At 39.8% G+C, this 24,196-nt stretch overlaps 1 protein-coding gene across 3 annotated transcripts in view; it reads left to right on the forward strand.

Annotated features, from left to right (window-relative positions):
• Positions 1 to 24,196, forward strand: part of NF1 (neurofibromin 1) — a 172,856-nt gene that overhangs the window by 21,055 nt on the left and 127,605 nt on the right. For all 3 annotated transcript variants that reach the window (XM_032779402.2, XM_032779404.2, XM_032779403.2), the window contains 11 exons: positions 891 to 1,081; positions 3,758 to 3,864; positions 4,176 to 4,243; positions 4,541 to 4,616; positions 6,034 to 6,191; positions 8,576 to 8,749; positions 9,396 to 9,518; positions 9,820 to 9,894; positions 12,417 to 12,548; positions 20,296 to 20,430; positions 21,667 to 21,780. In XM_032779402.2, the coding sequence (XP_032635293.1) occupies positions 891 to 1,081; positions 3,758 to 3,864; positions 4,176 to 4,243; positions 4,541 to 4,616; positions 6,034 to 6,191; positions 8,576 to 8,749; positions 9,396 to 9,518; positions 9,820 to 9,894; positions 12,417 to 12,548; positions 20,296 to 20,430; positions 21,667 to 21,780 (1,353 nt within the window). The remainder of the gene's footprint in view (positions 1 to 890; positions 1,082 to 3,757; positions 3,865 to 4,175; positions 4,244 to 4,540; positions 4,617 to 6,033; positions 6,192 to 8,575; positions 8,750 to 9,395; positions 9,519 to 9,819; positions 9,895 to 12,416; positions 12,549 to 20,295; positions 20,431 to 21,666; positions 21,781 to 24,196) is intronic.

Below are 24,196 nucleotides of genomic sequence, written 5' to 3' on the forward strand. Positions count from 1 at the left end.
ATTTAGATGAAAGCAAGTTGAGCCAGTATGTTTAGTAAGACTTGAGCCAAAGCTGTATACAAAGAGAGTTGTGTTCTGTGATATGGTCAGACATATTTCTTGCTTACTATTGCTGCTTAATGTTTCACCAAGTTCTCATGGCAACAAGACTCAAGTCAGCTAAGTGGGATCACTGCAACTTCTGAATTCCCCAGAGTAATTTCATTGGTAGGATTTTAAAAGTTTAAATGCTGACCTGACCCTCTGTTAAGATTCTTAGTAAAATTGCTCTTCAAATTCTTTCTTAAATAGTTTTCTTATGTCTCATACTGTGCAAATTGGAAAAAAGTAGAATTCTACAGGAAACTGTAGGTTTTTTTGTTCTTGTCTGGAATCACACTGAGTCAATAAAGAAGCATCCTCTCCTTCATCATGTCTTTTAAATCCCTACTGGAGAAAAACAACTGTCAGAAAACCATTTGAGAGAATTAAGAGTTGGAGTTTACCTTAGGTTCTTCTAAGGCAAACAACTGACTCAAATGCTCTAACACAAGTGCTTTGACAGGTTGGCAGGTGTGTCCCTTAAGTGTTCAAACCTTATGGTTGAAAAAAAGTGTTTTGATAGCCCATTCAGTACTTGCTGATATTGAGCTACTAACATTGTCCCACAGGTCAGGGATGGAAACGCATTCGAAAATATTGCTTTATGTGAAATTATAGGAAATTACTTTTAGCAGGTGGTGTATCAGAGCTTTTCCACTTAATTTGCATTGAAGTCAATGGGAGTTTCTACTGTGTAGAGTAAGTAGTACAAGATCTGTTCCTGGGATAGTAGTGACTAGAAATACTATTTTTGCATGTAAAGCTGTGAAAGGGAATTTCAGGAAATAAGTGAAATGTTTCCATTTTAGCAACCAAAGGACACAATGCGACTAGATGAGACAATGCTGGTCAAACAGTTGCTGCCAGAAATCTGCCATTTTATCCATACGTACCGTGAAGGAAACCAACATGCAGCCGAACTTCGCAATTCTGCCTCTGGCGTTCTCTTCTCTCTCAGTTGCAATAATTTTAATGCTGTCTTCAGCCGCATTTCTACCAGGTGAGTGCATGAATGGCAGAGCTTATCCAGTGTATTAGAAGTCTTATCAAATACCATGAATGTTGTCTGGCTCTAATCAGTGTAGATTAAAACAAAGGCTAAAATTCACGACAGACCTTTCTGATCTGAAAAATACAAACTCCCCATCAGTATTTTCAAGTTAATATCGTATAATAAGCTGCTTACACCTCTACCCTGACATAATGCTGTCCTCGGGAGCCAAAAAATCTTACCAAGTTATAGATGAAAATGCGTTATATCGAACTTGCTTTGATCCACCAGAGTACCCAGCCCCGCCCCCCCTGGAGTGCTGTTTTTCTGTGTTATATCTGAATTCGTGTTATATTGGGTTGCGTTATATCGGGGTAGAGGTGTATTTGAAATCTTTTCTAATGAAAATCCCTCTACATTCCAAAACTCTGCTTAAGCATCAATTGATAAAATTAGTCCGATTCTGTCTCCATTTAATGTTTTTGTACAGCTTATTTTCTGGGTGCTAGACTTGCTTATATTTTAGATCTGCTTTTATATGAAAAAAAACCTGCCATAGAATGGAACTAATGATAAAACCAAGTTGAAATATAGGGTGGGTGCTTGTTAGTGAGAGATTTCTAAAAATTGACAGACACTTAACTTATATCCATTAATGTGTTTGCTGTTCCATGGTAACTTCTAGTTCTCTGTAGTTCTGTTGGAGCCTTAAGGGTGTTGTCTTCCTATAATTTTCCCTACTTGAAGGCCCATATATATCCATCTTTTTGACTGAGGAGAATGTGGCATGATTGTCTTGACCCTAAGAATATTACTCTTCATTGGCTTTGGAAGGAGCCTGCTTGTCCTCTCACATGATTTTTATATCCGTGCAACCTCACTGATTATAATGGAATTCATCCTGATTTACACCGCTCTAAATGAGAGGTGAGTCAGGGCCAAGGTATGCTATCCTTTCTTTACTTCCCGCATTGCGTGCATCTCTTTGGTGCTGTCTTTGGCCAGCCCGCCAAGGTTGCATGGGAAGCTTTTATGAAGGAAATGCTTTTATGTCCTTTGAAAGTTGCTTGAAAAGGTTTAACTCTTATCAGAGTAGTGTGGTTATAACCAACGGTAGTACTTGAGGGGATCATTTGTTGGAGTTGGAGCTGATGCTCCTTTATTAGGCTTGGGCAGCAATGAGTATGCTAGTTTGAGTTGTTTTTAGTACAACAGTCTAATTAAAACTAGGGCTTGTGTAACTTATACAATTAAAAGAGCTTTGAGAACATTAGAATGGAAGTGCCTTGAAATTTTAAATATGAAACTTGGTAAACACCTAATTAGCTGAAATCTCAACTATTTTTTTAAACGTTAAAGGGCTTTAATATTCTCTCAAGGACCTAGACTTAGTAGCTAGGATGGAGGATATCGTTTTTGCTAAATAAATGGATTAGGTTTAGTAGGAAATTATTCCATGCTCTTCTCTTATAGGGAGTTCTACTAGAACTTATTCTTGTAGGTAGTTCTTTAATGTGTATTTGTTTATACATCTGCAGTATATTTTTTTCAGTATAATTCTTTTTTATTCAAACTTAATTTTGAAATTCTAGGCTGTTTCAAGGCTGGCGTTGATTTTTGTTTCCACACAATTCTATTTTTCATTGGTATAGAAGTGGTTAAACATTTGGTTGTTTGTTGCTAATATCCACAGAGATCAGCCTGCCGACAGTTAGCATTGCTGATCTTTTGACCCATGCTTCCTGTTTAGGCATATTTCTAGGCTCTGTACAGCAGCTGGGGGATTTTTGGCATGTAAAGCACATCATCAGGGACCTTCCCCTTCTCAGCGTGGGCTGTTAAGTTTTTCCCTCCATTGATTAAATGAAGAGGTGCTTTTGTGTGTAGTGGTAGAAATCGCATATCATGTCAAGTACACATCTGTTGCTTTGGAAGGGGTCAACACAATCTTATAACTTGCAGGCTCATATGATTTAGTTATTAGTGCCTTGTGATATGGTGTTTAGTAAGTTACCCTCGAAAAAGGAGGGAAAAGATTTACCACAGTGTTTAAATGGATGTGATTAAAACTAATTGAGTTTCATTAGGGACAGAAAAAAGGGCTCCCCTTTGCCTGAGGGCTGACTGCAGTTCCCTTCTGGGACTGTGAATACTCCTGATTGTTGCCCAGATGGTATAGCTCAAGTGCAAAGCAAGGCACTCATTCCCAGGGGCATGGCCCAAAGGTACCACGGGCATGAGCCAGAGAGGTCAGTGCTCAGGTGAAGTGTAATCTAGATTACTTCCACAGCATTGTAAAGAAAAAGAGGATATAGGGTAAAATCTTGATGTGAACCTTAGTATAAACTGATGGCATTTGTAGCTTGCATCTTGAAATGTTGAGAAATTGTCTGCTGGAACTTTTCTATATGAAGATAAAATGAAAATATTCTGTAAAATTAACTCTTAATGGTCATCCAAAGTTTGTTTTTATTTCCTGGATCTGTCAAAGTTCTAACAGTAAGTCTCTGGAAGGGATGATGATGATCCTTTAATATTCAAACGTTTACTACTTATTTTCATTTCACCTGTATAATAGGAGGTGTTTTTCAGAAGTATGAACATGTCATCAATGGCTGACAGTCTCTGTTTCGAGAAGTTAATTTAATTTACTGTTTCGAGTTACTTTACTTTGCATCTCTTTAGATTACAGGAACTGACTGTGTGTTCGGAAGATAATGCTGATGTTCATGATATTGAACTTTTGCAGTATATTAGTGTGGACTGCATAAAACTGAAACGAATATTGCAAGGTAGGTTGTGAAATTGTGTCTCTTTGGGCTGATCATCAGACTGATTTTGTGCTGCTATAGCTATCTGTTTAGAAATCCATAGTTAGTGGTATTACCCTCTAGCATAGACACAGTTACACTGGTATAACATATTCCTATATAATAATTTAGAAACAGTATAATTTTACTTCATTCAAATTGTAATTAGCATCTGATTTTAAAATAACTAGTGCTTAGAACCTCTGAGCGGTCTTTTTGGGTTAAATTATTATATACCTATTTTGTTAGAAATGAATTTCTCTTTCAAATGTTGAAATTTTTTATTTTTACAGAGACCGTATTTAAGTTTAAAGCCCTAAAGAAAGTAGCTCAACTGGCAGTTATAAACAGTCTTGAAAAGGCAAGTATGTTACCATTGATATATTCTAAGTGGAATTTTCTTGCTGTTCCTCGGTCACTGATTTGCAGTCTCATGTCCCTGTTTGAATTTAGGAACTAGAAAACTCCGTTCTCATTTGGACAGGTCACTTTTCACTGTAAAAACACATGTATGAGATTTCTGCTGTAAAAGCGCTGCATGCTGAAACTCTGAAGGACAAAATAAACAGATCTTCCACTGGAATTTTATTTCCTAAACTGAGTTTATTTTCTAAACTGATTGTTGCATATGTGTAAAGACATGTTGAATTATCTGTAGGCATTTTGGAACTGGGTGGAAAACTATCCTGATGAATTCACAAAGCTGTACCAGACACCACAGACTGATATGGCAGGTAAGACATAACAAATCATTTTGATGTACCTCTTAAAATATGGATTTATCAGGCTAAGTCCATTGGTTGTCTTTTTCACAAAGCTTTATGTCAGAGATCACCAACTTTACTGACGTTTTGTACACTCCTTGCTTCTCAAGGCAGTTAGCATAAAAGAAGCATCTTTCTGCCATCCTTTGCCAGAGCATCTTGGGGATACACTCTTTATCTCCCTTCACTCAACAAATGGAAATGGGGAGGAAGGGGGTAATGGTGGGAATTGGACTGCTTTTATAGAGCTCTGTTTTGATACACATAACAAACAAAACGCACAAACATAAACTATCTTACATATAAATAAAAGTAAATTTACAAATACTCATTTTAGCCTCTGATTCAGGAAATCATTCCTCTTCAGGAAGGGCACATAAGCATATGCTTAGAGTTCTGCAAATCCGTAGCTATCCGCTTTATATCTGCGGCCCATGTTTGCAGATCGTGGATGAATGCAGATCCAGATTTTATATCTAGAGTCCTGCAAATCTGTGTATATCCGCAGACTGGATGCGAATACAAATTTTGTATTGACACAAGGCTCTACTATGCTTTAGTCTTTCTGACTGGAGAAGGACTTAAGCACATTTTTAAGTTATTTTTGGAATCATTGTTTTAACCCTGTTTATAGCCCAGTTCAGCCACAATGGCCTGCCTAAGCGTGGTTGTAAAACACATTTTATTTTTGTAGATGGAGCCATACTTTGCCTCTTATGTTCTGTTCCCCCTTTATCTTCCTTATCAAAAGTTGTGCCAAACTTCTTTTGCTTGCCATTACTCAAGACACGTCCTTCCAGTTTCCATTTGTATCATAGCAGGACCTGTATCTGAACTCTGAAAATAAGCTGAAATGTCTGTTACTTGTACATGCATATTTTAGTGTCATCTGCAAACTAGAATTCCTGAAGGTTTTTCACAGTTTAAACCTTCAGCTACTATTTAGTGAGTTGGTTAGCTGGAAAAAGAATGAATATCATTGATTTTAAAAAACATGGAAAACAGTTAAAGCAAATTTTGTCATTTGTAGACGTCAATTACAGTATTTCAGAGAATAGTATTTTTGATCAATTTTTTTCCCCTTTAGATGTTTTAAATCCCCCTTTTTATTTCCTGTCTCTTTCTGCAGACAATAATTCCTAGCTCTGACATAAGTGTTCATCCACAGATCATATGTATTTCTGGAATGCTCAGTAGTAGTCATTTCTAGTGAATGAATTACAGTTGTGGCTGTCTTGCTCATATTTCTTTTGTTTATTGACCCAGTGCTTTTTCTTTTGAGTAATGCTTTTTGCAAACTAGGATTATGAGCTAAAGACAACAGGATATTTAAACACTTTTCCCCTCAGTGTTTCTTCCGTAGTCATTTGGTTGTTTTGTAATGTAGATTGTGCAGAGAAGTTGTTTGACTTGGTGGATGGGTTTGCCGAAAGCACGAAACGTAAAGCAGCAGTCTGGCCACTGCAAATCATTCTTCTTGTCCTGTGTCCAGAAATCATTCAAGATATAGCCAAGGATGTGGTGGAGGAAACCAAAATAAACAAGGTGAAGAAAGCTAAAATGTCATAGTGAATACAAGTCTGAATTCAATAGGGTGTTTGTCATGGCATGTCCCATATTGTTTTAAAACTCTATATTCTGATATAAGCCTACTCTGGCTCTAGTTAAAAAAAAAAAAAACACCAAAAAAAACCCCCAAAAAAACATTTAAACCCCCCTATTAAATCCCTGTTTTCTCTATTATTCAGGATTCTCAGAGCTCTCACCTAGCCCTTTACTTTCCCTGCCATCAGAGCTTTGTATAATGGCACATATCCTGCTTGATGAGGGTTGTATAGCTACTCCTGACAGTTCAATTCCTGGAGCTAAAAAAAGGGTTTGTGCAGAACACTGAGAGTCATTCACTCCTGTTGGTGGTGAACAAATTGCCACCTCATCACTTACAGCCGCTGCTGGGCTTCAGAGTAAAGAACTGTCCTAGAGTTTTGAATCCTGCTATTCCTCCCCAAGTCCTTTAATCAAGTTTTACATTACTGCTAATCTGAACTGAACTTCGTGATGGTGGTGGGTTTTTTGTTTTTGTTTTTTGCAATGTGTGGAAATAAGAATGGACATACTGGGTCAGACCAAAGGTCTATCTAGCACAGTATCCTGTCTTCCGACAGTGGCCAGTGCCAGGTGCCCCAGAGGGAATGAACAGAACAGGTAATCACCAAGTGATCCATCCTCTGTTGCTCATTCCCAGCTTCTGGCAAACAGAGGCCAGGGACATAATTCCTGCCCATCCTAGCTAATAGCCATTGATTGACCTATCCTCCAAGAATATATTTAGTTCTTTTTGGAACCCGTTATAGTCTTGGCCTTCACAACATCTTCTAGCAAGCTGTTCCACAGGGTGACTATGTGCTGTGTGGCAAAAATACTTCCTTTGTTTGTTTTAAACCTGCTGCCTTTTAATTTCATTTGGTAACCCCTCTAGTTTTTATGTTATGAGGAGGAATCAATTACACTTCCTTATTTACTTTTTCCACACAATTTCCACATGATTTTATAGACCTGAATCATATCCCCACCGTAGTTGTCTCTTCCAAGCTGACAAGTCACAGTCTTATTAATCTCTCCTCACATGGCAGATGTTTCATACCCCTAATCGTTTTTGTTGCTCTTTTCTGAACCTTTTCCAATTCCAATATATCTTTTTTGAGATGGGGCGACCACCTCTGCATGCAGTATTCAAGATGTAGGCGTACCATGGATTTATAGAGGCAATATATTTTCTGTCTTATTATCTATCCCTTTTTTAAAAGCAGCAGAGAGTCCTGTGACACCTTACAGACTAACAGACGAATTAGAGCATGAGCTTTCGTGGGTGAATACCCACTTCGTCGGATGCATCTAGGGGAAATTTCCAGGGGCAGGTGTATATATGCAAGCAAGAAACAGGCATATATATACCTGCCCCTGGAAATTTCCACTAGATGCATCCGACGAAGTGGGCATTCACCCACAAAAGCTCATGCTCCAATACGTCTGTTAGTCTATAAGGTGCTACAGGCCTCTTTGCTGCTTTTACAGATCCAGACTAACATGGCTACCCCTCTGATATTATCCCTTTCTTAATGGTTCCCAACATCGTTCGCTTTTTTGACTGCCGCTGTACATCGAGTGGAAGTTTTGAGAGAACTAGCTGCAATGACTCCAAGATCTTTCTTGAATGGTAACAGCTAATTTAGACCACATCATTTTATATGTATGGTTGGGATTATGTTTTCCCAATATGCATTACTTTACATTTATCAACTTTGAATTTCATCTGCCATTTTGTTGCCTAGTCACCCAGTTTTGAGAGATCCTTTTCTAGTTCTTCTCAGTCTGCTTGGGACTTAACTATTTTAAGTAGTTTTGTATCATCTGCAACTTTTGCCACCTCACTGTTTACCCCTTTTTCCAGATCATTTATGAATATGTTGAATAGGACTGAATAGAGAGGTTCTGTGGTACAGTTTGGTTCATTTAAGATTTTACTTCATTTGATTCTACACTTTCTTTCATGTATAGTGCCACTTCCCCACCAGCACGACATGTTCTGTCCTTCCGATATATTTTGTACCCAAAAAGCTTGGTTTGCAAATGAAGTTCTGTAACACAGATAGAATTTGACTTGGCTACAATTAAAAATAAGCAATGCTTGGAGCATCCAAGTTGGCCATTGCCAAGCTGATATATCATGGTATCTTCACACACATGTGAGTTGTCCAAAGTGAGTGTATAATGAATAAAATAGACTTTTCTAAACAGATACTGCAGTATTTCCTCTTTTTTTTTTTTTTGGTATTTAAAGATGTAAAAGCTCTGTCCACAGCTCCTAAAACATCGGCTGTAACTATTTATTTCTTTTCTTTTTTGGTTGTTATATTTGAATTCTGCAGAAACTGTTTCTGGACAACCTCAGGAAGGCACTTGCAAGCCATAGTGGGAGCAGACAGCTGACTGAAAGTGCTGCTATTGCTTGTGTTAAACTGTGCAAAGCATCCACCTACATCAACTGGGAAGATAATTCTGTCATTTTCCTTCTAGTGCAGTCCATGGTTGATGATCTTAAGGTAAAGAGGCAGAGAGAGGAGTCTGGAAATCATTTTGTCATTTCCTAAATCTGATGAGAAAATTTATTTGAATTTGTGTTTTAGTAACGAGCCCAGTGTCATGGAGTATCTTTGGTAGCGTTTTTGTAAGCAAGCTGGCATGTTCTAGTATTATATTTACACCAGGATTGCAGCTCTCGTATTCATCATTCACTCCTTACTTTCCTTCTCTCGAATCCCACGTTGTCTCTTGACTTCCTACATTTTGTTTCTGCTGGATGCCTTTTCGCTTAAATAGCACTAAGGAATTTTACATTCTCTTCATGCAACATTTACCCACTTACAGCCCCTATGTAATGCCCAAACCAGTTCTTGCTTTTCCGAATACACTTTAGCTCAGGATATTACAACATGTAATCAACCAAGCTTCTGAGACACTATTGGTGAATTAAAAAGCAAGAGATAGTGTCTTTGTCTCTATTAGATCTATAAAAATTGTCTGTCTTTTTTAAAGGTTAAATATTATTTAAGTGGTTTTAGAAATAACAAATGTTAGCAGATTTTCTAAAATTGTAACATTTAGAGTGGCCTACTCTCTGATTTTTAACAAATTAGTCATATATTACAAGCAGACTGGAATAACATTTTTATCTGAATTTTTGTGTAGACCTTGCTGTTTAATCCAAGTAAACCTTTTTCAAGAGGCAATCAGAATGCAGATGTAGACCTTATGATAGACTGCTTAGTTTCCTGCTTTCGCATAAACCCTCAGAACAACCCGTACCTTAAGGTGAGGCCATGATTTTGTGGACCAGTAGTGTCTCCTGATACTATTTATGACTTGTCAGATTTCAAGGGTGTGCTAGTGGCAGACAGAAATTCATAAATAATTTCAAACTTCTTAATACTTGTCAGAAATTCTTTGTGTTGAGTATTTTGTATCAATCTGTTTCTGCTGTTCTGATACTGCTTGTATTGACTTTTTTTTAATTTACTAAAAGGGCTTTGGTGCTTTGTTCAATCTGATCTTGAGAGATGTTAAAGAATAACAGTTTTCCCAAATGGCTTTTATATTAATGTTTTCCTTCTAGATCTGCTTGGCACAGAATTCCCCATCAACGTTTCATTATGTGTTGGTAAACTCACTCCAGCGAATAATCACAAATGTAAGTCTTAAAAGTATTTAGTTAGCCTAGAGGTGGTTAGTGATTTTATTTAGGAATTGAAGTAGTCATTTGACTAGAATTTAAGCAGTAGCCTAAATCTTGCGCACTGTGCTCATAATACTAGTTCTGGCACAGTCATCGGGATTTGCCCACTTATGGAAAATGGATTCAGGTCTCTTTGTTTAACCAGTTTGGCTCACTGAGTCACAAGCCTGCATCTCAGTACAAATTTAATGTGCTGAAATGTGACGATGAAAAAGTCTGTTTATTTTATTGTTTTTAATACAAAGTGCTATTTTCCTGTTGCATAACAAGCTTGCTCATTAGCCACTTATCAGGTTTCAAAATAGGTTGAGATTCTAATCACCGTATTTGCATGGCAGCAGTTCCTTCACTGCTCCAACCCCTTCTTGCTCTTTCCAGTGTGTTGACATTCCTCATTTAGGAGAGAAGGACCTTGGATTCCATATTTGTATTATGGGGGGCAGTACTCCCTAGTGGATGGAGCAATGGACTGGGACTGGAAGATCTGGGTTCCGCTCTCAGCTCAGCTACTGGGTGACCTGGGGCAAGTCACCTCACTTCTCTGTGCTTCAGTTTTCTCATCCATAAAATAGTGGTAATGATGTGTATGTCCTTTGTAAAGTGCTACATACATGCTAGGTGGTTTTGGTGGTATTATGCCAGTGCCTTGGGGTCCTTGTCATGGAAATGGCCCCACTTGGCAAGAGCTGTACCCACTTGCAAAGTAGGTGGTCCCTTCCCCAAAGAGTTTATAATGTAAGTGTTAAATGAGAGACGACAGGTAGATGGAATGAACAGACGAGCAAGGCTTACCCCTATTATCTCTATTTGGTGTGGGGTAAAAGGACAGGCATTTATTTTAAAAAAGTAAAAATTCCTAGAACAGAGAATAAGCCCATAATCCAGATCGATTTAAAAATGTTTAAACCATATTGCACGGTGTAACTTGGAGCACCACAGATTTCTGCTAATGCACCAAACCCGGTGGGCTCTGCCTAGGGCTGCTCTTGTAGTTTTGCACTAGCTATGGGAAGAACTTTTAACACACAGCTTCTGTAACTAGTGCCTTTCACTGAAACATGAAATTTGATTTTCGTTTTAAAAAATTAACCTTTGGCCTTGAAATGGTTCTTTTCGATAACAATTGCTGCTTAATTTTTGTTGTCTAATAGAATATGCAGTTTGTTCGTACATGGACTTTGCACTGCTCTCAGGCTGAGTTTGAGCCTTTTGGTCTTTCACGCTAAAGCACAAGTCTCCATGCCTGCTTGTCTTCGATAAAAGTGACTGCGTGTTTGCTCATATTGCGATTGTGGAAGTCGTTTTTGATGAAGCACAAAACTAGTAGGGAGAAGGATCTTAATTTAACCCCTTCTGGCAAAAGAAAACAGAAAACTTGGAGTAGGAAAAAAAACTCATTCTGAGCGAATGAAATCCGTTATGAAAAGCATTCACCCTTCAAATAGTAATGCATAGCCCCTTTTGAATAATCATGTCTTAAACTGGACTTTAAGTAGCAACGTCTTTAATATGGCTTTGTAATCTGTTACTAACTTCTCCAATGTCAATCTAAATGACATTGATCTCGAAGTATATATTGACTGAAAAACCAATTATGACAGCAAGTAGTTGGTTTTGTTTTGTTTTTGTTTAAATAGATTGTGATTTGTATGACCTACTACTTTAGATTTCTGCAGTGGTTTCCATAGTGTTTAGGGCAATCTCACTATCCGAAGCTTTTTACGGTTCCAAAACAGTGAAATAAAGACCTTGTTCTTGGACATCTCAGCAGCTATAGGTTTCAGTATAAATTGTATCCTGTTTTTGGTTGATGTCTATTAACTCCCTTTCATGTGTTCTCTGAACATCAATACATTGGTTTATATGGAGGAAATATTATGAAGTAACTAAGAATAGTTTTACTTTATTTGTTAGTATGGTGTACATTTTTATTGCTGCAATTCTTGAATAAACACAAAATAAATGCTTTGTTTTCAGCATGTACATGTAATATACTCTAATGAAGCTTTATAGACAGTATTAACCATTTATGATCTCAAAAGATTTTTTTACTTGCAGTATGTTAGTTTCTAGTGAACTGAGTATTTATTTTAGTCAGTCATGCATCATTTCCTCTAGACTGAACTCATTCACAGTCAACTTTTTTAATAGTTACTGTTTTCAGATTGAGTGGCAGATCATAAAAGATGGAAACTCTAATAAACAACTGGAGTATGGTGTGAAATATAACCTATGCAAGTATTGTGAATTATAGCATTAGACGGGGAAGTTGACACAACTTCATTCAAGTTTGTGCAAAACATTTACGTTCTTCAGAATAGTTTAATAACCTTCCCTCTTTTTCCTCAAGTCCATCATCTCAGTTTTATTTGCTGTGTGGAAAGGAGTGGCTATTTAAACTTGAAAAAGATATTTTTAAAAAATGGAACCACCTCTCCACCGTATATTTTTTAAGTACCACTGTATTTTCTTCCTAGTCTGAAGTGGACTGGTGGCCCAAGATTGATGCTGTGTATTGTCACTCCGTGGAACTCCGCAGCATGTTCAGTGAAACACTTCAAAAAGCTGTGCAAAGTTGTGGGACGCATCCAGCAATTCGTATGACACCGGTAAGACTTGGGTCCGTGATTTAACAATTTCTGTCCATTGCATTTTCTGTCTCCATTCCATTCCTGCTGTTTTATTCATCAATGTTAGTCTGGAAGATAGAGTAAAAATGTAGCAATCCCTAAAGCAACAGAGAGCCTTACATGCTCTGTAAACCTTGCAGTATTCTGTGTATTCACAAAGTATTCCTACTGAGTTAATTAGTAATCTCGTTTCTTAGCTTTTTATGCTACTCTCTGACTGACAAGATAGAAATAATCTAATTTTCTGTAATACAGTCTGACTATTTTTTAAGGTGTCTTGCTGTATCCAGGCCTATTTAGTGAAGGCAATGCTTGGCCTTTTTTTCATAATCAGAATAATTCTACCCTCTGCTGCATACAGTAGAATACATTTCAGTAACTGCTGCATTTCTACATTGATGATGAGCAGGAGTTTTTTATTTGAAATACTTTTCACCTGTTTTACTTTGTCTCAAGCATGTTGGCTGTTTGGTCTTAGTGACAGCACAGAAATTGTAAAGATTTGCAAGCATTATAAAATGAAAACTGCTTTGATCATCTTTATATAAAAATCTTCAGTAAATTACAGATTAGTCTGTAGTATATCCAAATGTCTCTTGAAGTAGTTCTGCTCATTTTGAATTTTCAGTTTAGGACTTTTCTATATTGTGCAAAGTTAACTTGTTTTTTTTCTGAATTGCAAAGATGTAGTTTTCAGTGTCTCAGATATTTACTGTAGCAGAAGGCCTAAAGCTATACATGCAGCTGAAATATTCCTAATAATTCAGTATTTTTGTTTAAAAGAAAAGGATTTGGGTAGATTTAGTTGAATGATGTAGAATTGTTTAACTCAGTTTTTATATCTGTGTATATTCATCTGTTGAGAATATAGCACGGGTATTGTATTTGGCAACTCTGAGATTGATTGGTGGTGCTTTGTCTTCTGCTTCTTATTTTCTGTTCTTATTGGCTGCTGTCGCTCACATGATCAGATGCCAACCAGTCACTGTTTTGCATGGCAGTGGGCCTCTGTTGCTGTAAGTATGACCCATTGTAACTACCGCAGAAAAGCCTTCAATTTCTTTGACTTTTCTGTGTATAGTTACCATTGTAGTCGCATCACTTCATTTCAGATGGAATATGTAGCATGTCTTCACTTATAGGTTGTATGAAGTAAATAAATCATTTCACACATCAGATAAACCAAACAGCTTCCTTTCTGCCATGCTTTTCTTTTCAGAGTTCCCTTAATCGTGACAAACTGATCATATACAGTAGCAGTTTTCTCTGGCAGTACAGTTGTCACTTTTTGTCAAATGCTATAAGTATGAGATTTTATTGTGCATCTTTGAGTGAAATTGAATTTTTTTAGCAAAATAGTTTGGGATTATAAAGTCTCAAATTTGTAATTACACAAAACTATACTTGAAAAGAATTCAAGAACAGGCTTGTAACCTTCGAGACTACTTTTTGTTCTGGGGTATGAATCTGTAGATCAAAAAGTTTAAAATAAAAAGCTTGCAACTTCAGTGTTACTGCTTGAAAGGTATCTTCCCATTAATAAATTCATTACATTTTTAAAGAATACTGTGTTCAGTGCTATTGTTTAGTCCCTCATGCATATAAAACTCAATAAAATAAATTGTAAAACTTGAAATACCATCATTTCAATTTTGCTATTTTCACAGACTTAAAAAGTAAGCAAAATTAGATGCTAATTACAGATTATATTGGACAAAAAATAGCATTGTGGTAGCACCTAGGAACCCTGGCATTCTTCTTCGAGAGATGTCCCTGTGGTGCTCCACTCTAGGTGTTGGTGTGCCCCTGTGCCCTTGAGCGGAGATTTTTTACAGCAGTACTCCTACCGGCCACGCATGCTTAGAACCTGTCACTCACTCTGAGTATATTACTAGAGAGCATGTGCGGCCGGTACCCTCAGTTCCTTCTCTACCGCCCCCGGCTTGAGACGAGCTCAGCAGACTCCTTTATATTTCCTTCCCATCTTAAAATACCTGTAGTTAGACAGATTTTTTTTCCTGTTTCTTAGTTGTTAGTTAGTGTTACCTACCTTTCTTCCTACTATTTAAAAAAAAAAAAATTCTCGTCCTGTCAGCCGCTTCAAATATGCCTGGCTCCACAGGCTTTAAGTGCTAGCTTTCTCTGTAAGGACGCTATCCCTCTTTCTGATGGACACTCCAAGTGTATAAAATGCTTGGGAGATCTAATTCCCCAAATATGCTCTCACTGCTCCAGTTAAGCTCTGAGCTAGGAAGGACAGGACAGTTAAAGCTAAAATCCTTTTACTCCAAAATCCTTGCAGTCCCGCAGACTCTGGCGCGGACTCTGCCTCTCTCAGACACAGCTCTAACCCTTAAAAAAACTGAAGAGACAGCTAAAAGGAGCCCTCACAATTGACACAAGCTTCACTGACAAACCTTCTCCTGTCAGCTCGTCAGTTTCCTTACCAGCGTTTCCCCGCCTGAGTACTTTGACGAGCCGGGCTCCTTCGGTACCGCACTACCGCCTATGCTTTTGGCAGCCGCGCGAGGCTCTGGTGCCAAGGCGACAGGCTTTCAGTTGCCTGCCTCGATTGTGCACTGTCAGCCCCACGATGAATGCGGCACGACAACGAAGGCACCGGCGGAGCACCGCAGCCTGCTATTAATAGCGCGCTCACCTGCGGCACCGGCATTACTCCCGCTACTTGGCACGGGGCCAAGACAAAAACTCAGTGCCAGTCCGGGTTTCCTCCAGGATCTCTATGTGCCTTCGCCTACTACTGCCCCACCGTTGCAATTTACCCATTTAAGTGACCTCCTAGTGTCACCTACACTGCAATCGCCCTTTCTTGGGGATGGCTTCTTTATGACAAATGACTCGGGGTCCGAACAGCCTTCCTCCAGTGAGGAGGAGTCTGAACTACAGGCTGCTGTGCCAGTGCAATCTGAATTCTATCCTCAGAGTCCTGTCCCCCGCGGACAAGGAAAACTGTCCCACACCAACCTCAAGACCCCACCTCCTGGGGTGTTAACCCCTGGATGGCACCTCCTATGCCTTTTCCATCACCATGGCAGTATTGGGCTCTGTGGCCATCTTTCCCTCGGCAGCACGTCCACTACTCTACTCACACTAGATGTGAACGTCTAAATCCTGTGACGCACTTGGCGGCACCCTCCCATCCTCAGAATCAATTAACTCCAGCTCCTGATCCTGACGTACCAACTGATCCAATACCCGAGGAGGCGTTACTTCCTTCCTCTCCCCTGCCATCAGATGATATTTCAAAATTCCAAGATCTCTTCAGAAGGGTTGCCAATGAGCTCAGAATCAATTTGGAAGAAGTACCTGACCAACAACATGAGCTAACAGACATCCTGCAACCATCTTCGTCATCCAGACTGTCATTACGAATTAACTCAGCCCTTCTGGAACCTGCTAAATCCATCTGGCAGACTCCAGCCACAAGCCAGCTACCTGCAAACAGGCGGACCAGAAATACTTCATTCCCTCCAAGGGGTCTGAATTCCTTTTCTCACATCCTGTGCCAAACTCTTTGGTAGTGGACGCAGCCAATCAGAGAAACAACAGTATTTCCGCCATATCCCAACCAACAAAGAGGGCAAATGCCTGAACCTGCTGGGTCATAAAGTATATGTCTCTTCAACGATTCAATTTCGAATTGCCAATTATACTGCAATTCTGGCAAAGTACGACCACAGAAACTATAATAAGTTCATGGACTTTATTGAACACATCCCAGACAACAAGAAACAACAGTTTACAGCTTTAGTTTCCGAGGGCCAAATCATATCCTGCACGGCTCTTCAAGCAGTTCTGGATTCAGCCAATACTGCAGCAAGATCCACCGCTACAGCAGTAGTCATGCGTCGAGGTTCCTGGCTATCCTCTTCTCTCTTTCCTCGCGAGGTTCAGAGCACCATAGAGGATCTCCCTTTTGATGGTGATAAACTCTTTGCTTCCACCACTAATGAGGTGCTGCACTCAATGAAAGGCTCAAGGGCAACTCTGCGATCCTTAGGTATCCAGACCCCTACAAACAGAAGGCGACAGTACAGATATCAGCCTTACCACCGTCCGCGCTACCCCTCATATACCCAGCATTTCCCGAGAGCTCAGAATCAGCAGCAGCAACACCAACGCCAGAGGTCCAGATACCAGTGACGTCACCCCAATTCTTCCGGGATGCCCCAACTTCCTCAAAATAATGAGCAAATTTGAACCTTTGGTCGAGGGTCTCGTAAACATCGCCCCTACTCCAGCGCAGGTACTGCCCACAACTGTCTTTGGACACCGTCTACAGCCATTTTTACACCAATGGCAGAATATTACCACCGACAAGTGGGTTCTAGAGGTCATCACAATGAGGTATTCCATTCCCTTCCTCTCCTTACCTCCCACCCATCCACCCTCCCCATCCCTCTTCAGGGACACTTCTGACGAGCCACACCTCCAGCAAAAAGTACATCATCTTCTTCACCTGTGTGCGATCGAACTCGTGCCTGAATGCCACAAGGGGAAAGGATTCTACTCCCCTTATTTCCTAACACAGAAGAAAACTGGAGGATGGCGACCGATCCTTGACCTCAGGAGACTCAACAACTTCGTCAAGAAACAAAAGTTCAAGACGGTTACTCTCACCACCATAATTCCAGCCCTGGAGCAGAGTGATTGGTTTTCAGCTCTCGACCTACAAGATGCCTATTTTCACGTCACTATCCACCCAGCCCACAGATGTTTTCTCCGTTTTATCCTTGGCTCGGTGCATTAGCAATACAGAGTTCTACCATTTGGCCTTTCCGTTGCCCCCCGAGTTTTCTCCAAACGTCTAGCAGTGGTCACGGCCTACCTCAGGAAACAAGGGGTTATAATATTTCCTTACCTGGATGATTGCCTTCTCAAGGCCTCCACACACACCGAGGCCCTCCGCTTCACAAAAATCACCATCGAGTGCTTTCAGTCCCTGGGCCTGCAAATAAACGAGAACAAATTCACATTAAGTCCTACCCAACGCCTGGACTTTATAGGAGCAAGCCTCGTCTCCAGAACCGGACGGGCATCCCTTGCACCCGACCGTTTCAATACTATAAAACTGCTGGCTACAAGGCTTCACAGCAGCCCTCGGGTCGCCGCCCGAGACTGCCTCCAACTACTAGGGCACATGGCCTCGTGCACTTTCGTGGTCCAGAACGCACGTCTCCACATGAGGTGCTTCAAGCTTGGCTGGCCACGGTTTACAAACCAAATGTGCACTCAATAAACAAACCACTGACCATACCTTACCGGGTGAAGGTCTCTTTCATATGGTGGACAGTCCCCGACAACCTCTGTTCTGGAGTCCCCTTCCTCCAGACTCCACCAACTGTGATGATGACAACCAACGCATCCCTCACCGGCTGGGGGGCCCATATCTCTCACTACACAGTACACGGGCTATGGTCTCACTCCGAGACCTCCCTGCACATAAATGTGCTAGAACTTCACACGATCCGGAATGCTTGCCGCTGCTTCCTCCCACTAATCAAGAATCAGCATGTACGCATAATGACAGACAACATTGCCTGCATGTTCTACGTCAACAGACAAGGGGGGGCTCGTTCCCACTCTCTTTGTTCAGAGGCCATGAAACTCTGGAATTGGTGCCTTGCAAATCACATCCAATCACATCCAGATATCAGCTGCGTAGCATCCCCAGGCGTGCTGAACACCAACTGCCGACGAGCTAAGCAGACGTTTTCCTTCAGAGAACGAATGGCAGATAGACAACAGAATCATTCTCCACATATTTCGCACTGGGGTCACCCAACCATAGATCTCTTCGCCAACCCCAAAGAACACAAAATGCTCTCAATTTCTAGCTCTATGGACTAGGGACTGGGCAAACACTCCCTAGGGAATGCATTCATGATCTCTCTGGCACCGGCCCTCGTTTATGCTTTTTCCCCAAATACCTATTTGCTCACAGGGTCCTCACGAAGATACAACGGATCGTGCCAGGATAATCTTGAGTTCGCACCTTCATGGCCGAGACAACCGTGGTTCCCTATTCCTCACCAAGAATGTCAAATTCCAACCACGATCTCCCTGCCTCCATCCCACTAACCTCCTTATCACAGCAGCACGGCCGGCTTCTTCACCTCAATCTTCTCCAATGCTTCACCTCAAAGCTTGTACCTGCATTGGTTCTCACCGCAACGAGAACTAGACTGTTCCGACCAAGTCGCAGAGGTACTTCTACACAGCAGAACGCAATCACCCGTACCACCTACGTCAAAAGTGGGAAAGATGCACAAAAATGGTGCGCAACCAACAACTTGTCTCCTACCTCTGCACCTCTTCCCTGCATACTCGATTATCTATTGGACATTAAGCAATCCAGCCTGTCATTCAGCTCCATTAGAGTCCACTTAGCTGCCATCACAACCTTTCATCGTACAGTTGACAATACCTCGGTTTTCGCTCATCCCCTCACCAAACATTTACTGAAGGGACTCCAAACCCTATATCCAGACGTTAAGCCACCTACCCCTCCATGGGATCTTCACCTAGTATTGTCCTGTTTAACTCACCAACCCTTTGAGCCCTTAGCCACCTGCTCCCTTTTGTACCTCTCGATGAAGACAGCCTTTTTGGTGGCCATTACCTCCGCAAGACGGGCAGGCGAAATAGCAGGTCTTATGGCAGATCCACCATATACCCTCTTCTTCAGGGACAAAGTTACTCTACGTTTACACCCAAAATTCCTTCCAAAAGTTCATGCTTCTTTTCACCTCAATGAACCAATACATTTACCAACTTTCTTCCCAAAACCACATGCAAACTCCTTCGAGGCCACGATGCACACACTTGATGTGCGTAGGGCCTTATCATTTTATCTGGACAGAACAAGACCCTTCCGGAACTCTCCCAGACTCTTTGTCTCTATCGCGGACCGTTCCAAGGGCGTGGCTATCTCTACTCAGAGGCTTTCAAAATGGATCTCTGATTGCATACGTCTGTGTTATCAGATAAAGAACGTTACACCTCCGGCATTAATCAGGACACATTCCACTAGATCTGTATCTACATCTGTAGCTTTCCTCCGCAGATGTTTTGGAGCATGAGCTTTCATGAGTGAATACCCACTTTGTCAGATGCATGCACGAAAGCTCATGCTCCAAAACGTCTGTTAGTCTATAAGGTGCCACAGGACTCTTTGCTGCATTAACATTACTGTGATTTAAACTAATTCGGTTTTAAAAATCTAAACGTATTAAAAAACCCCAAGATATTAAAGTAAATCCATGGATTCCTGTGCCAGCCTAAATGTTTTGATTTTTATTGTTGCTTGAGGGATAAAATAAAAAGCACAGGCTACAATTTTTTCTTAGTAGCTACTATCTGATTTTCTTAGTATTGGAATAATTTTGTTTGTAGGTTTTTTCCCACTTTCAGAAAACCTTTTGTGGGCAACTCATGGACAGATTAAATGCTTTTTTGCTTACGTATAATTTTAATAAAAATAACCTATTTTTAAACAAACTATATTTTTAATAAATAAAAGATTTAAGTACAAAAAAATTATATTTATACTTCACTGAATTGCATATACAATTGTTAGCCATATGATACCTGTTCCCTTTCATGCATTATTGATTATAAAAGTAATAAGCTTTTTAAAATGTTACATTATCAACCCACTATATGTAGTACTTCATTGACAAATGCTGTAATATTTTTTCCTTAGAGTCTTACATTTAAAGAGAAAATGACAAGCCTTAAATTTAAAGAAAAACCTACAGACTTGGAAACCAGAAGTTATAAGTTTTTGCTGTTATCCATGGTAAAACTGTTACATGCTGATCCAAAGCTCTTGCTGTATGTAAGTAAATGTTACTTTTGAATGAGTGAAATCTTGGTTTTAAAAAAAATATAGAAAAAGCATTTTAGCTTTTTATTAAATATGAAATCATAATATAAATAACCCTAGGAAATTAAGTCACAAGAGTATAAATACCAAAACCAAAATCATAAAATTGGTAAAAAAAATAAAAATTCAAACCCAGAATGTTTAGCTCTAGGATACTACTTTTCTGTTCCCCTTTCATCCAATAAAGGCAATTTGTGAAGGCAGCTTGCCTGATGTCCATTATATAAACACCCCATCCCACTGCATTTCTTTTGCTTATCAGTGATGTGGTGAACCTGGACAGTGCATTGGGACAATCCCAGACAGTCAACCCAGTTGCTGATCATTGTGACGAGAATGAGAAAACAGGATAGCGAAAACTGCGGGGCATGAAGTTCTTTGGTTCTCGAGAGTACCAGATGAAAGTGACAAAGGGTATAAAGCCCATAAACCTCAACAGAGGAGAAATGGATTGGGGAAGAAAATATGATCAGGAAAAAGAATTAGGGTAAAAATCTTGAGCAGAAAAACAAAAAAAGAATACTAGAGAGAAATTAATTAAAACCCAGCTTGTAAAAACATGATAGAAGAGATGTTGAAAGACTGAGGGAAAGGCACTGAAGAATCATAATGGAGACATGAAAAAGAAAGAACAGTCAACTTACTAAAATATGCTTATTTTGTAAATTAATGTCATAATGAGTATTCTGTAAGGTTCCTTTCAAATAATTTGTCTGGGATTCTGCAAATCATAATATGGAGATCAACTCTAATTCAAGCATCAGAAATTGTTTGCAGTTATGTTTAATGTACATCTTGAAAATAAAACTGTATGTACAATATTGCCAAATAATAATCATCATGTTATAATCTGATTCTTATCGTGGGAGTTGTGAACTTTTCTTTTGTCTGTTTTGTTTACTCTTCAGTTTGAATTTTTTTTTCTAGATTGCCCCAAAAAAGTATGACATTCAAGGACTATCTTAAAAAATAAATAAATAAATAAAAAATAAATCCAACAACCCCAAGCCCTCTTTACTTTCACAGATCCTCATACAAGTAGTGACCTGAAGTCTGCCTGAGGTTAATTTAGTTCTGTGAATGCTGTTGGCCAGGGTGTTGAAGAGTCCACATTTTAAGAGCAGATAAAACAGGGCCTATTTCAGAACAATGTTGCTTTTTAAACCATTTTTTCCCTTTACTGTTTAGAATCCAAGGAAGCAAGGGCCTGAGACACAGAGCAGCACTGCTGAATTAATTACTGGACTTGTACAACTTGTTCCACAGTCCAACATGCCAGAAATAGCCCAAGAAGCCATGGAGGTAAGGGAAATGTTCTTCTATGCGCAGGGCAATTAGCTTGCGAATTGTGCCAAGCATATCAGGCTTTTTGTGTAAAAGCTTTTAAGTATTGATCAGTTTTTTTCCAGAGTTGAGTGTTAGAGCTTGTCTACATGGCAAGTTACCACACTGCAAGCAAAGGTGTGAATTTGCAGTGCACCAGCTTGGAACACCTTTGTGTGAACATTGATAGAGAACTGTGGGACTTTGACTGCACTGTAGCAATGTCCTCAGGAACTTGGTGTGTAAACAACCCCTTAGTGTTTGCTCTGTATGGATGCATTTTTCTAAAAGTATGTTCAATTGCAAGTTTGCTATACAGCAGAGGCCTATTTAAGGAAAGATTTCAAAGGTGTAATAGGAAATTATTGTCTTCTGTGGTGCTCCCATGTCACTGAGAGATTTGTTCCTCACTGAAGCTGGCCTTAACCAAATCTATTTCAGATAGGGTTTTATGGATCTTCCACTACATTGTAGAGAGCACTGTTAAAAGCCCTTCACTAACAGTCTGCCTGTCCACCCCAGTTCTTTCTGACTGGCTGAGATAAACATTCATTTTACATCTGGGACCATGGCCAATGATTGTTGCTTTCTGAATCAGCAAGTGTGGAGGGGGCATATATGCAGGCAAGTACTTCTAAGGCTGTTACAATCCTCTTCCTGATTGCTCTGTAATTGAAGTGCACCACACTTGAGGTAAATGAGCTTCAGTAGCAGGGGCGGCTCTAGCCATTTCGCTGCCCCAAGCATGGCGGCATGGGGGGTGCTCTGCCAGTCACCAGTCCCACGGCTCCGTGGACTTCCCGCAGGCATGCCTGTGGATGCTCCACTGGAGCTGCGGGACCAGCAGCCCCTCCACAGGTACGTCTGCGGAGGTCCACTGGAGCTGCCTGCCGCCCGACTGGCAGAGCGCCCCCCGCAGCATGCCGCCTCAAGCACGCGCTTGGCGTTTTGGGGCCTGGAGCCACCCTTGTTCAGTAGTCCAGCAGGCAAAATTCCAAGATTGCTTCTGATTTCCAAGCCTTCCATGCAATATTGCTAATGTAAGGCTGCTGAGTAAGTTGCCATTCAGTTTGATATGTTCATATGCTTTCATGGTGGTAGAAATGTACAATCCATTTAAAATATATTGAAAATAGAGATGTCAATTTCTTTTGGTGGGTGAGAAGGAAAGATTCTATGTCCCAATTAAATTACAAGTTATTAAATTGTCCTGGATCACTGTGATTTGAAGCCCTCACATGCCATCAGGTGCACTGTGTCCAAGATTTCTATCTTCTACGCTTCTAGGGGGGAAAACTTTCAAATATTGAAGGAAAGGATATCTAAACCATTCTTCAGTGTGTTGCTTTTACTGCTTCACTGAATCTTTGTAGTTAAATTCTGCGGCTTGCATTGCCGCATTTCCATCAACGATAATCACTCCAAATGTTATAGTATCAGTATTCTGATATGTTATGGCCCAGAATACAGTGGTATCTTTTTTAAATAACCGTACCCTGACTGGCCTGAAAGTGTTTTGGACACTTAAATATGACAAAAATCTCTGCCAAACCCATCTTATTAATGTACAGTGTTGTATTAGATGAAGAATTTGATTTGCCATTAATTATGTTACTTAGTTTAAGTATGCTGGGCCAGACTTTCATCTGGAGTAAGCCAAGGTAGCTCTGTTTTGAATGGAGTACCAGCAATTTACACTAGCTGAGAATCTGGTCTGTTTTATGTCCTCCATCTTTAACCCACTTACCATCTTTTTTTCTTCTAGCTTAGTTATTTCAAAGTGGTTCCTGTTACGAACTATTCTGAAAATCATTAAAAGTTGCTACACAAGTGTGTGGGGATCTGCCCTAGCTGATGGAAATGTCACTTTCAATGGTATTATTTTGCTGCCACAGCTCTTACAATCGCTGCTGTCATGAATTTTTTTAGATTGATACAGTTAGGAATTTGAGGTAGAGCTGCTTATTCTATCGTTGATTTTTTTTTTTTTTAAACAAAGTATTAAATTTCTTTGTTTTAGCAGGGGTCTTCAAACAGTAGGTGATCTTACATGAAGGATCTCGTTTGCCACCATACCCAAATATAATTACGGATGAAGTGGCAGCTTTGAATTCAAATTTCCCTTGCTCTTGAGAGTTTGCCATAATTGTATTTGGGTGAATAACTTGTAACCAGCAATTTTACTTTTTCTGCTTGCTACTGGTCTTTGACTTTGTGATTTTTCTCACATTTATTTGCCAAATATTTTCCAGAAGAAATTATTAGTGTTCAGCTCATTTGTGAATATTTGCTATATGAGCTGTCACTTTTGATTGGGCACATAGGTAACACTAGTACATTTCTGTTCTTTCAAGTATCTTGTGTGAATATGCGTATTTAAAATTTATAATTACTT

This window comes from Chelonoidis abingdonii, chromosome 20 (genome assembly GCF_003597395.2).
Source record: "Chelonoidis abingdonii isolate Lonesome George chromosome 20, CheloAbing_2.0, whole genome shotgun sequence".
Classification (NCBI taxonomy): domain Eukaryota; kingdom Metazoa; phylum Chordata; order Testudines; family Testudinidae; genus Chelonoidis; species Chelonoidis abingdonii.